We start from the raw sequence: 14,892 nt of genomic DNA, 5'->3' as shown, positions 1-14,892 counted from the left end.
CTTGATAGTAAATATCTGTGCACGCCTTGAGAATACATAGGTGTGGGTTTTACATGTCTAGTCTGATTGATTCTGCCATATGGTGATCAAACATAAATGTGGCGTTGTCCTCAAAGAGGATTGTTTGAACAATACCCAAACAGTTCGCATGCGTACTCTTGAGGGACAGAGCAGTTTCTACGTAGTAAAATTCCTCGAATCTCTGATATTTTTAAAAAGATGTCTGTGGTCACAAGTTCTCAATAATTTTCTGTAAAATTAGAAGAATTTACATAGATTGAATCACAAATAAAATGAACAGTGCACCAGGAGGAAACCAGTCAGTGCTCATATATTTCAATTCAGCCTCATGAGGATGATCTTTAGCATCCGAGGAATTCCAATGCTAGTGCAGTGTCTGAAAGTACAGACTGTCGAAGTGATAATGGCAAGAACAGACATAAGTTGACCTACGAGTATCTCTTTCTGAATTGTTCCCCCTGCCCAAAGCCAAGTATGAGTTGAAGCGCAGTAGATGCGGAAAGACATCCGAAATAATAACATCATCACCATATCGAGCAACATTGGAGTTTGCATCATCCCAAAGTACGGAGCCAAGTAAAGGAGCCAAGTGTTGCAAAGGGGAAAAAGCGCTTGAAATGTGATGCTGCTGTGCCGTCCACATCTACAGACCTTCATGAAGTTGTCAACTGCCCAGAATGCCACGAAATCTTCGAGGAACCAATTACAGAAGACTGGATTCAATGTGGAGGTCGCGAGCAATGGTGGCATGAAGCTTGCTCTTCATATGAAGGACAGGGTGCCTTTCAGTGTGACATATGTTACAGGTTTTATTTCCTTCATCTCCACGACACTTTCAAGTGCGTACTTTTAGAGGACGTGTTGCGTACTCTTTAAGGACTAGTCCCCTAGAGTACTATTTTGCATCCATTTAAAAATATATCTGTATAGTCTATCCTATATTTTGTTTCCATTCATTTTATTTGTAGTTCCATACGAATGTAAAGATACTACTTAAAAAGTGGGTGCAGTTGTTTTGTATTTCTGTTTGTTTACGTTTCCGTAATATGACTTTAAACACTAACTGCGTACTCTTATAGGAACCTACCCTATACATGGTCGAGGACTCACAGATTTCTTTTTACAAGGCAACTCTTGTTTTGAGATTGCAACACTGTTGTTCTTACACGCGACAAGTAACTTACACTTGTTTAACACTTCTATAGACAGAGAAGAGGCAATAGTAGCATCGAACGTCTTGGATGTGTTTCTTATGGTATTTGAGTCCAGGATTATTCGAGTAGTTATATCCTCAGACTTATAAAGTGTTGACTCAGGGTGAGTCTAAATGGCACTGTTCAGTTTGCAAAGAGAGAATCTTCTGTCCCATAATCCCAGATGTCAAATTTATAGAAGTGATTGTGTTATTTTCACAAGGAACGTTCCCCTTTAGAGTTTAAGAACAATGCTTAGGATTGAATAGCACTAAGAAGTTATATTACTTACTCAAAAACAACAGTGTAGAATCTTGTCTGACTGGTAGCCACAATCAAATTTGCTCTTTTGCACATTGGGTGAAGAAATATATCCCTTCCTGAGCGAACATGCTCCTGTTTTTATTAGTTTTTAGCAATACATTAAATATATTGACTGTCAGTGTATTCATCCTTCATCGTCTGTTCCTAAAATTCGCAACTCATGTTTTCCAATCACTTGGAGTGATTTGTAAGTGTTCCACTAGTCTCAAAATGCATTTCTGCGTATCAGAAATATACAACCAACCTTTGTGTACCGCCAGAACAAACGCACCACATATGTTTTTTGTTTGTCTGTTTTTGTTTTTAACTTCACTTTATGCATAGGTTAATCGGGATTGGACCTGCAGCTTAAAGTGGGACCCAAAGCACTATGCACCTTCACCGGGTATGGAACTACAGGAAGGGGGGACAGGGGACGAGGTCCTCCAACCACCTTCTACCTCGCACTCGAATACACCTTCTCTCCCAGCGTAGTTCCCGTAGCCTGCAGTTCTTGCTTGCAGTTTTATCTGGGAGAGGTCGTGCCCCTCGAGAGGATAAGGATGTACTGAAGGTTGAGGAGAGGTTCAGTAACCTTGGTTCCTAATATTAAACCCAAGTTATGTTTCTCTTCAGACATGACAACTTGAGGAGATATCCTTGATAATAATAAATGATATACATGACATAGAATTTAAAATTATAAAATACAAGAATAACATAAATGAAAAATCATAAAAATAAGAATAAGATATAATATAATAGAGTAAAAGAAGAAAGAGAGAGGATATACTTATATGTTTTAAGGTATGGGTATGGAACTGTAATTGTACTTGATTATAAAGAAAAGCCGTTACCACTACGCCATCGAAGAGAGCCCTATTACACTGGAAACATCATGTACTTCCGCAGGTGGTCAAACAACCAATACTTTAGTACTGCTAGGTTTCAAGAAAATAATATTAACTTCTGAATTGCCTGGCGTTCGGGCCAATCTCCGTAGCACAGTGGTTACCATATCACGCTAACATACCAGGTGTCCAGGGTTCGAATCTCGGCCTGGGCATGGTTGTTCTTAGTGAGTGTCCTCTCATCAATTCCATCATATCATCACTCATCCTCGACCAAATGAATCAATCGAGCCTGACGTTGACTACTGTAGGTAGCGGCCATGTCTATTGTATCTAAGCGACCATACCAGGAAAATATAGCTTTGGAAAGTGCAAGACTTTATATTGCAAAATCTTGCTGTACTTATTCTTTGTCTTCATTAAAAAGTAACAAAGTTTCAGAATCCCCCTGTATAATCGTAGTATTTCAATTGTCGTGAAGACTTTTCAACTTAAAGCTTATCACGAATTCGATCTTCTGATTTGGAACAGGAAAGCTATAAATTCCTATTTTTTTCTATCGCTATTTTCTTGGACTTTGTTTCCAATATACCTATCTCCTTATAAATCTTGATTTTGTTGCAGGTTTAAGACATGGCTGAAGAAATTCTTTCCTTTGCTGGCTTTTGTTTGTCCGTTCGCTCAGTGCAGGTAAGAAAGGGAGGAGAAAAATCAAGATGAAAGGAATGTTAAATATATCGAGGCCAAATCAATCTTACACCCGTCAGAAAGAGATTTCTGCGTGGCCGAGGGAATTCTCTGAATATTTCCGCATCCCCCCCCCCCCTCCTCGTGGGTGAACCAAAGGGGTTGATTGAGCAGTTCCATGACCGAGCGTCGCCATGTTAATTGCAGATTGGTATTTCGTCTGAAGGACCGTCAGAAACAGGGAACGTGGAATAATATTTCAGTGTTTCTTTTTTACGTCTAATTTCATGTGCCGAGTTCTTCAGAAAAAATAATTTGCAGGTGATTTCTCTGATGCCGTCGGGTTAATAAATCATTTTCTGCACATAAAAGGTCCTAATTTGTCTCCCTCAATGGAGAGATTTTTTTTAAAAAAAGTTTGATAGGTTATGAAGTTTTGAATCACGTTAACTAACTCTCCGGCACACATAAACCTGAAGGTTTGTTGCTGCAGCATCATAAGTTTTCCACCTGTCATGCAGGGCAACATGAATGCACCTTCCCTTGCCGGTCTCAGTGGCGGAGTGGTTAGCACAACGCGCTAAGACGCCAGGAGTCTCGGTTCGAATCCCTGTCTAGTTATGGCTGTTCTTTATGTATCTCTTCATCAATTTCATCATATCACTCATCGTAATCTTCACGATTAGCCAAAAGTGGTAGAAATACGAAGTACAATATTCCAAATTAATCAATCATGAATTCACCTTCACCCTCCTTGTAGATTTCCTTCAGGTTCATCTTCGTATTGAGATTCCATTTTCTTCTTCGCCTTCCAACCGATAATGATCAGCATCACCACCTAAGACGCCAGGAATCACAGGTTCGATTCCTGATCCGGCATGGAAGTGTCGTTTTTAATTGATCTTACCTTTTTTAACGTTGGATGTCTGCGACATTGGGCTAATCGCGACCATTGTGATGAAATGTGTGAACGTACAATAATAAACGTACGTACATGGACGACACAGCCAAAACCTCGCAGAAGATTATACTGACCGCGAGCCCAGGCGCTGGAGCTTCATTGGAATGTATCATTGCGTTTATCTCACTACCCATTTCATCAAACATCAATAACCATAGACGTATAGTAAGGCGACCGTTCGAGAAAATGTGCCTACAAATGAACCCTGCTTAAACTTCGCAATAGAAAATTGGTCACTACTTTTGAACAGTTCTTCCACATCAATTTAAAGTAGTATTATTAAAGTATAAATCGTTGCGAATGAGACATACGTATAAATGTGCATGATACTCATGTGTCTTCTTCTTCATAGTTTGGCAAATTAAATTAGAGAGTCTGAAATGCCAGGTGTAAAATCTGCGTTATAATACAACGCCATCATATATGTTCTGATTGATAACTTCGGAACTAAAAAATATAACATCCCCCAAATAACTTGCAACATACTCACGAGACAGTACACGTTATTTTCTATCAATATCATATTTTTGATATGATTGCTATTTACCATGTTATGAGAGATTTACAATAAAATACAAATACAATTTCGAGAGCAAGAACAAAATATACATTTGAAAGTTTTTCATTTCTACTCGTATATTCAAGGTATAACAAGATAACCAAATCTGGTGATAATTTTATATTTGTTGGAGCTTTCTCCTTCGAATGGCATCAGTTTTGCAAATCTGTGTAAATAGTACTCTTTCTGTCATGAGAGCTAAATATATTTGGCTTGCTACCATTTTGAATCCTATATGGCAGTCACCGTTCCATGATGACTCCTTTGGTTTTGGCCTGTTTGTCGTCCTACAACTATAAAATCAACGAAGAATCGCCAAAATAGAAATACTCTTAGTATGAGTGAATGATTGGGATTTAGGAAAAGATAAAATTATCAATTTTCGCAAATCCTCTGTACTGTCAACAGCACAGTATTAAAATGAAGCAGCTGTCGTTGCAAAATGGTTTTGTGAATTACTTGGATTGCATTAATTCCATGCTTCATGCCCAGCAAGTTTCTAAAATGACCCAAAAATGAAATTGTCCCGAATTTTGAACTTTCGTTGCGCCGGTATTTTCTTTCCGGCAGCCTTAGTCCCAGAGGGCATTACCTATTCAAATGAATCCATTCGAAGAGTTTCCGGAATCTTGTTTCCTTCGGAGAAAACAACAAAGAAACCAAGCATGAGGTTGATGGAAGCGAGCCGTAACATTTAAAGAGCGAAAGTCCTCCATGCATTGCTGATCGATCCGAAGATCTTTTTGGCCACGGTGCGGACGTGCAAAGGAAAGAGGGAAAGGTTGTCTTCATATTGGAACATGCATTTGCCTCCTTGTGTTAATCTAAATGTCAAGATGTTCTCTGTAAAGAGGCGTTAACTTCCTACTAGTGGCATGTTTTGTAACGGGACGTAACTCCTGTCGAAATGCCATCAATCTACTTAAACTTTTATAAAACATTAAAATGCTGACCAATGCAAGATTTATATATATAAAAAAATATATATATACACTAAAATCGTAACGTTTCCACCCTCTAACAGAGACTTCCTCAGACCAAGATTCACAATAAATTGATCGTAAATTAAAGGTAAGCAGATGGAAGAAAGAAAATAAAGCAACAGGAGAGGGGGAAGAGAAATAAAAAGAGAAGGGGTTTGGCAAAGGAGTATGGAGAAAGCCACAGAGACGATAAGCAAAGTACTTAGACAGCGGGCGTAAGAACATACAGAAAGGGAGGCCGCAGCATTTTAAGGATAGCAAACAAGAAGAAGGAAGAAAACAGAGAAGAGGAAGACGAACGGATTATCTATGAGGTTCAGTGCAAGGAATGTGATAGCGTGTACATAGGGGAAACTAAAAATAGACTGAAAGACATTTGAAGCAACATGAGGATGACGTAAGACTAAAGAGGGAGAAAAATGATATATTCAAGCACACAAAAAAAACGGAACATGACATAGAATGGGATAAGGCTAGGAGCATAGGAAGGGAGAAGAGAGGACTAGTGAGGAAGGCCAAGGAAATAAAGGAAAAGGAGAAGAAGAAATAATGAACTGGAATGGGGGACTGAAAATAAAGAATGGAAAGGAGTTTTAGAAAGAGTGAAAAGGATGAAGAGAAAGGAAGAAGGAAAAGAGGAGGGAAGGAGTCCAGGAGATAAGGAATCTGTCCAAGTTCAGAAGTGGAGGCACAGACTCTCACCAGGTACCTTCCAATCACCGGTCAGGTATTGCCAATTACCTAAAATAAAATATTGTGAATTGTGAATCTTCGTCTGAAGAAGATCCTGTTAGAGGGTGGAAAGTTACGAATTTAGTGTATTTATATATTTTTTATACAATAAATTTTGCTTTGGTCAGCACTTTAATGTTTTATGAACATGGAAACAAGACTTAACAGTGTTACTAACCTTTTGTGGTTATAACCTTTGATATTTTTCACTTCACTTTTTCTAGTCGCGAAGATTAGGACGAGAGGTGATGAAATTGATGAACACGTATGGGCAGGACATAACACAAACTCACTGATGATTACACTGGCTGTGGATTGGAGAGGAAAATTGAGTTTGGGACGAGACTTCGTGTAGTGGTAGTGTACCCTATAGGTATTGATATGCCACGGTACAGAATACTAGCACGCACTAGCCAGCCATTTCCGAGAAAAGGCGCTTCAAAGTTTCGAAGTTTACAACACGCGTCTGATTAGGCGCAGATATTGTCCGGCTGCCAAGTGACCATGTGGTAGCGTATCAGTTTTACGTGGCATGAGGACCAGAGATGTGCAGAAGTGTGAGATCATCAAACCAGTTACAGGGTGACGTGTGCTCAGCACGACAAACCCCAGTCGTTGTCATAGGTTTCCGTGACCGGGTTACTCGTCCCTCACGATGGTGGGTAGGCACCGGTAACATACAAGGGCCGAATTCTCGGGAGAAAAGTTGTTCCTCGTCCCCCAGGAAACTCGAACCTGCGCACGCGTCCCGTAGCCAGCTCAAAGCATGACGCCTTAGACTGCATGGCCACGGTATCTTCTTACCTGTGTGTACACTTACTGCGTTCAAATACGTTCCTTCGAACGCGACCGACGAAGCCTCCTGTCTCGCTCACTCCCTTCTATCCGGCCCTCTTATACTGCTACACTTGATACGCACTCACTTATTGTATCATTTTAAGTGTTTAATATGTTAATTGTCTATGATGACGTAATTTGTTTTGTTCAATTGGGTAGTTTGTTATGGTTATGAACTAACCTTAAAAACTTTTGATTGTGGGTTGTGAGGTGAGAGATATTGTGAATGTTGCTGGATAATGGAAGTGATTTTGGAAATGTGAATGTGTTAATTTGTGTAGTCAAGAAGTATTATGATCTTAATACAATTTTGTTTGTAAAAAGGAGTTTAATTGCGAGTGCAAGTGTAATATCTTAGCATTAACTGACATCTAAATATATATTTGGTGTGCGAGAGTTAGTAAGGTTTACGTAAACATACCCGTATCTGTTTTCCCAAAACCTGAGGGCTTCATAGTAGGCTGATAAGTCTCATGCTCGCCGTAGAGGAATAAAAGTAAGTAGATCCATTGAGAATAAACCGAGCAACGTAACACAGTCTACGCGTGGATTCGAGAGGGGTCTTTACAAATTCGGCGGGTTGATCACATCTGTAAGCCATGCAAATTATGTATCATTCTCAAAATTTATATCAGGGAAGGAAATCTTCCGTGTTTATAATATCAATTTCTTCCCTTAGAATGCTCTCCCGTAAAAGGGTAGCGAGGGTGGGGGGTTAACAGTTTGCCTGCTCTTTAATGTTGTTCACCCGAAACAGGAAAATTACTGAGCATCAAATTACACTCGTACACCACGATCGTAATTAATAGAACCGAATTCAATTAAAATTTGCAGCAACTGTAAAAAAGAACCTCAATTTCAATTCTGCAAAAAAAAGAAGGTGATTAATTATTTGAACTTTACGGAAGCACCAACTAAATCATACATGGCTCTGCGTTGGGGTGGTCGGTTTGACATGTCGAAAAGGGCTTCCACCTTTGTTAGTGAAATCTTTAATGCAAAAACAATCGGTGATCGGCGATAATTAATAAAGCTTCGGTAATCAATCACTGTCTATTTGATCGCTGCATAGAAAATGAGGAGGATCATCGAAAATTCCAATCAACAATGTTCTCGTTATCCGCGACTGATGGATAGATTGATGACTGAACAAAGCTCGCGATGGTGGGGGCATGCCCGTGCTTCAGAGGCTGTTAGATTCTAATGAAGTTTTGATGAAATCAGCTCTGTGAGTGATGCGAGTGCGGTCGCCTTCGTTCGTAGCCATAATCTGCGGAAATTGGTCAGATGCGATGGACCTGACTGCACCAACGGTGACGTTCATCTCAAATGGTCCGCCGCAACTGAGCGCGGGAAACACGTCGGGTCTCTTAAAAATGCATCCTCCCGCGCCGTCTCCTGTCTAACTTGGCATCTGTACCAACCTTAGAATTTTATTTTCTTAGCAGAATAGGAGAATGGCGTACTGGTAACAACGTCGCATTGTAATCAAGGGATCCGGGTTTGATACCAGATGGAGGCACATAGTGGTTTTATTAATTTATTTCGTTTACCTAAAGTTTCAGATACAGTACTGAATGATAATTTTACTCTGAAACAGAAACAGCAGGAAAACAGCAACAAAATAGAGTACAAAATGGCACAGAAAACAATCAAAATTATACATACATCGTTAACAATTTTCTAAAACTTTGGTCTGCCAAGAATGTATCCACATTTGGAGGTTATTTATATGAGAGAGGAAGCCTGTAGAAAAGACACCGGGAGAGCTTTGGGGTGGGATTGTGAAAGATCTTTACGTTGCGGGTTGGTCATGTGATCCCACTCCTACCTAGTTCCGATTACCCTGTTTGGGCATAAAGTGGACTTCAAAACTCCAACAAACAAAAAATGTAGTTGTTGCTCCTGGGCATTTTATATTTGCACCCTCACCATATTCTATACCGGGAATCTTTAGATCAAGAGCACGAATGACGGTAGACAAGAGAAGAAAGCTAGTGAGCGGAGCTAAGCAGTAGACCCTGCTGCAAAGGCTGGTGACTGCAGTCGCTTTTACCCCTCCTGTCAATCCTGTTCCCTATTAGATGTTCAATGGTCGAGCCCTCTAAAGTCTCTATGATGAGGTGAAAACTCTGCCTTTGCTCTTCTGTTTGACGCATAACGTGCCGTTGTTATTTTGTAAGGAATATACGTATATTTATTGGACTCCTGCATAGAGAAATTTATTAAGTGTAGATGATAATAAAAAAGTGGACGTTAAAATAAAATCACGATGCATAATTTTTTCCACATCAGAATTTCAAAGAATCTAACAGTCGATATGGAAGTTATTCATTCTATGTGAGTAATTGTGAACTTAAATATTATTATTATCTTCATTATTAATTGTTTCTACTGGCTTCCGTGGCAGAGTGCTTAGCCAGGGTTCCGGGTTCGAATACAGGCCTGGGCATGGGTATTCCTTGTGAGTGTGTTCCTTCATCAATTTCATTACATCATTACGCATCCTTATCTTCGCGATTAGTCAAAAGGGGCAGAAAAGCGACGAAAAATAAACCAAATCAATCAATTGCTCATTGTTCCTGTTGGAGTGTCAAGCCCAGTTTGTCTATCTTCGCGCAAAGTAGATTTGGACTTTTCTTAATTTTTTTGCAAGCGTAAAATTAATTTATATGAAAATGAAATCCAAGGTTGTGTGAAGACGTTATGGAAATTGTGGCGTCAAGATGTCGCTTTTCTTGATCTTGGATTACGCAACGAGAGAACAAGCTCTTTCATGCGTGCATTCATTCTTGCCAACTCGAAGAAAAGCGCCGTTTTTTATTCTCTAACCCCAAAACGCGTCGTTTGATTCGCACATTCTCCACGTTCCCGGCTAACATACTCGGGAAGAAGTCTTGCTCCACCTAATTATTTGACGATGTTCCTATGCAAATAGCAAAACTCCGGAAGCCGAGGCAGCAGTTGTAATCTTCAGGAGCGAAGAGGAAGTTCCCGCCTAAATGTAGCAACGGGCTAAGACGATGCGAAACACCCGCGGCGTGATCGGCGACTGAAAGTGTCTTCTTGCCCTAACGGCCTTCTCCTAAATGATGGTCCATTAGCTAAGCACACGGCAGGGATCCTCGATTTGAGACGAAATAAAGAGACATTGCCTGGTCAAGAGGTGAAATTTTATTGGAATTATCTTGAGAGATTAGGTTTGGTGGTAGCTATTGGGTGGAATATTTTTTCCTTTCGTGTGTCATGGGTTGATTGAGTTTTGATATTTTACGTCGCTTTTGGCTCTCTCTCTCTATCTATCTTTCTGTCTCCATCTCTCTTTCTGTCTCTGTCTCCATCTCACTCTCTGTCTCTCTCCTTCTCTGTCTCCCTCTCCCCCTCTGTCTCAATCTCACACTGTCTCCCTCTCCTCTGTCTTCCTCTCTCTCTGTCTCCCTCTCTCTCTATCTGCCTCCCCCTCTCTCTCTATCTGCCTCCCTCTCTCTCTTTGCCTCCCCCTCTCTCTCTTTTGCCTCCCTCTCTCTCTATTTCTGCCTCCCCCTCTCTATTTCTGTCTCCCTGTCTCTCTCTGTCTCCCTCTCTATCTCTGTCTCACTCTCTCTCTTTTGCCTCCCCTTCTCTCTCTCTCTGCCTCTCTCTCTCTATGTCTGTCTCTCTCTCCCTCACTCTGTCTCTTTCTCCCTCACTCTCTCTTTGTCTCCCTCTCTCTCTCTGTCTCTCTCCGTCTCCCTCTCTCCCTCTCTGTCTCTCTCTGTCTCTGTCTCTCTCTCTCTTTCTCTTGTCTTCCTCTCTGTCTCTTTCTCCCTCTCTCCCTATCTCGCTCTCTGTGTGTCTGTCTCTGTATGTCTGTCTCTGTCTATATATATATACACACACACATTAGTGAACAAAATTATGTGGTCAAATGGACACACGGGAAAGAATTTCCGTTTGTTGCTTTAATTTTGCACATTAGTATATATATATCCCTCTTTCTGTGTGTGTGTGTGCGTGTCTGTGTATAATATCTGCGCCTAGTAACCAAGATCGTCGCGATGAAGATGAATGGTAATGAGATGAAAAAGTTGAAGGGACACTCACAAACACACATGCGCATCACAAAACGCAAGTCCATAGAGAATTACACAGGCTATGGATCCAGTCGCCAGAGCCTCGTTGGTCTGAAAAATGCAGTCTAGGGTGCACTACTGACATTTGGGTGTATTCTCAATGTGCGGTATTGTGTAAACTGACATATTGACTGGATTTTTTACCCATCATGTAGCCGACGTCCGCGCGGAGTGATTTTCTCAGCGCGCTACGATGCCAGGGGCTCCGAGTTGGTCTCCCGACCTGGACTTGTGTGTTATTGTGTGAGTATCCCTTCATCAATTTCATCATATCATCACTAATCGGCAGCGTCATGATTAGCCAAACGAGTAAGAAAAGCGACACTGATTATCGTTTGTGTCCCCAAGCTGAGTGAGATCTGGATTTCTTGGCACCATTCGCTTGTCGTCGGCGTCCAATGATCTGGGTACAAACTTTCTTGGACACCCTGTAGATAGAGTTTACATGGTGCTCTATTTGACCGACCACGTTACTAAACTATTATTATTACAGTCACATCTAGAGAGAGTCGCATCCATTTGAACTGTTTTGAAACAACAAAAAGTCAAGATATATCTGGATTCTTTGTAGCATTCACCTGCCAGAGCCAAACGACAAATTAAGCCAAATTGTATCTGCTTATCGATATCTCCGAAGAGGAAGCATCGCTTAAATTATCCTTTTCCCTACGCAACGTTCTTTTCACGAGCCCCCTTCCGGCCGCAGCAGAACTTTGAAGTCTGTATTGTTGCGCGTTTCCAACGACATCGTAGCCTGCCTTAATTTCACGGGGAAAAAGCTCGTCCTTCTCTAAGAGCTGTTCGGGCTATAACTAATTAGGTTTCTGGGAGGGGCAGGAATCAGTGAAAAAGGAGGCTGCAATCGCAAAACTTGGCTTTCGTAAGCGGAGGCTAATTCTCGGAACGACATCGCCGTCCCTTGCTCTCATTTTTGCCTTCACAATGACTGAAACAGAGTTTAATCACGGTCCCTAATCAGCGGACTCAACAAGCAATTTCCAACCCTGGTCCAATTCTCCTTCTCCTCTCTCTCTCTCCCCCTCTTCCCGGTCCCTACGTTGCTTGGACCTTCCCTCCTCAGCCAAGAGAGATTGATTACATTGGCGTCAATTGAAGTCAACTCTCAGGATTTTCCTGTTTCAATAGGCAAGAAGGGAAATTAATCCGTGAAACTTTCTGGTGATATTCTCCAGCTAATATGTCTCGGAGGTAGGAAGACAGGTTTCTCTAATTTACCTTGGCGTGTCCTCCTCGTTTTGCACAAAGTGTATGGTTGTTATTGTTTAGTTTTTTCTGTAATCCTTAGTTTATTGATTTATTTGGTTTATTTTACTTCTCTTTTCTGGCACTTTTGGCTAATAGCGAAGATGATGATGAGTAATTATGTGATCACATTGATGAAGGGTCACTCACAAAAACATCCATTGCTTCTCTGTCCCATTGGCATAAAGGTAACGTTGTCACCTTGAAATCAAGCGGTCTCCGATTCAATACCAAGTGGAGGCATATGGTGTTTCGGTTCCCACTTTAAACTGTAGGTCCAGTCCCTATTACGCCGATCTCCGTGGCCGAGTATTTAGCGCAGCGCTCTACGAAGCCAGAGGTGCCGGGTTCGAATCCCGGCTTGGGCATGCGTGTTCTTTGTGAGTGTCCATCAAGTTATCGCTAATCTTCGCGATTAGTGGAAATTGATAGAAAAGTGGAATAAAATCAAAATAATCAACCACAATCAATCATGTGATTCCGATTAGCCAATCTGTGCATAAAGTGAACCTAAGAAAAAAATTCGAACTACAAAATTAGATTGTACCAGTCTGGCAATACTGAAACAAGAGATCCAGCCTGGGCTATTGCGTGCTGAGTGGTAAAATGTTTGACTGCATCTTCAAATTAGATGCAATATTCAATTTTGATGCCTCAAATCCTGTTAACGCGAATGAAAAATGATGTTTTGGGCCAACCGAGAAAATTTTCCCTATCCGCAGAACATTCTTACGTCTCTTGCATGGAAATGGGATTTTGCTCACGTCCTAGACATGTAATTTTCCACGTCTCTCTCCTCACACAGCTTCCATTAGAAAAATAAGCCAAGGAAGGCGCTGAAAGTAACGCACATTCCCCCGATGGATTCCTTCGTCCCCCACATAACCAGGCTGGTGCATTCTGTTACAACGCCTACTCCTGTTCTTTCGCGAAAAAAGAACTCCGAGTGTAATATGTCCTCTTCTTCTCTTGTCTGGTTACCTGGGTGATGGAATTCTCATTAAGAAGGAAAATTGAGTCTCCGGGCAACTTCAATATAAACACAATTGCCTTTCATCCATGCCCCCTTTTTTAATATCGCGAAGTTCACTTTGACGTCTTGTTCTTAACTGTCACTTAGCGTCCTTTTGCATCCTTCTGTACTTCTGAAAGTTGTATGCTTGAGATAAACTAAAAATTTTGAAGGTGAATGCTTAAGGTAGGCCTCTATGTGAATTTCGTTCGTATGTGATTAATACATCCATAAAGTTCATGCCATAGTTTGGTAATTTTTCAAGATTACGAATTGTACCGGGTGGTCAGAATTAAAGTTACCCAACTCAGAGCCCTCTGTAGCCTGTTTGAGGCATCGTACGAGGGGGGGCTGGAAAGTTCATGAAATCACCCAGAAGAAATAAAAATTGAAACAAATTGTTGTAGCCATTAGAAATAGCATATATTGCAAACCTCTTATCCTGCATATGATCCTTTTGTCATTGTTATTTTTTTTGTTTCACGTTCAGTAAGAAGAGATGGCGGAGGACCTAAGGAAATTTGAGAAGAATGAGCTTCGCAGTGTCATCACGTTTTTCGTGTTGCAAGACAAATCCCCCATGGATATCCATAAAACTTTGCATGAGACTTTGGGGGAACATGCCCCAGGATATACAATAGTAGCCAAATGGGTGAGGCGTTTTAGGACTGGACATGGTGAGACTGAAGATGAGCCCCGCTCTGGCAGGCCTGCAAGTGCAGTGACTAGGGAAAACATTGTCAAAGTGCACGACATGTTCATGGAGGATAAGCGCATATCCACCAAAACCATTGCTGCGTATCTGAGGATATTGCGTGAGTGTGTGGGTGTCATAATATCAGAGTATCTGGACATGCGGAAGCTCAGTGCGAAATGGAACCCAAAATGTCTGAATGCTGACCAGAAGAGAACACGAGTGCAGATGTCACGGGAGATCGTGCGCAAATTTCAACACCCTTATGATTTTTTGTGACTGTCTTGTGACTGAAGATGAAACATGTATTCACCATTATGATCCACAGACTAAAAAGCAACCCATGGAGATGCGCCACAGTGGGTCTCCTCGACCGAAAAAGTTCCGACGTCAAAGGTCAGCAGGGAAGGTTCTGGCATCGGTCTTTTGGGATAAGGACTGTGTCATCCTCACAAAATATCTTAAACAGGGTGAAAACATCAGTGCTGCTGTTTATTCCCAATATTTGATTGAATTGAAGGCGGCTCTGAAGGAAAAACGTCGGGGAAAAGTGAGCCGTGGTGTGCAATTTCTCCAGGACAATGCGCCCTCGCACAAGGCCCATCAAACCATGCAATTGCTGGCGGATCTGGGCTTTACCTGTGTACCCCACCCACCCTATTCCCCTGATATCGCCCCATCCGA

General features: G+C 41.3%; 1 protein-coding gene across 1 annotated transcript; it reads left to right on the top strand.

The window, feature by feature from the left end:
- Positions 1-14,013: 14,013 nt before the first annotated feature.
- LOC145994453 (protein GVQW3-like) lies at positions 14,014-14,487 on the top strand. The gene has a single exon (XM_083130588.1). It carries the CDS (start codon positions 14,014-14,016, stop codon positions 14,485-14,487), a length of 474 nt encoding a protein of 157 aa, XP_082986714.1.
- Positions 14,488-14,892: the final 405 nt, after the last annotated feature.

This window comes from Lepisma saccharinum, chromosome 10 (genome assembly GCF_977018435.1).
Source record: "Lepisma saccharinum chromosome 10, izLepSacc3.1, whole genome shotgun sequence".
Taxonomy (NCBI): domain Eukaryota; kingdom Metazoa; phylum Arthropoda; class Insecta; order Zygentoma; family Lepismatidae; genus Lepisma; species Lepisma saccharinum.
The sequence above is the reverse complement of the archived record's forward strand: the minus strand, read 5'-3'. Positions and strand labels throughout refer to the sequence as shown.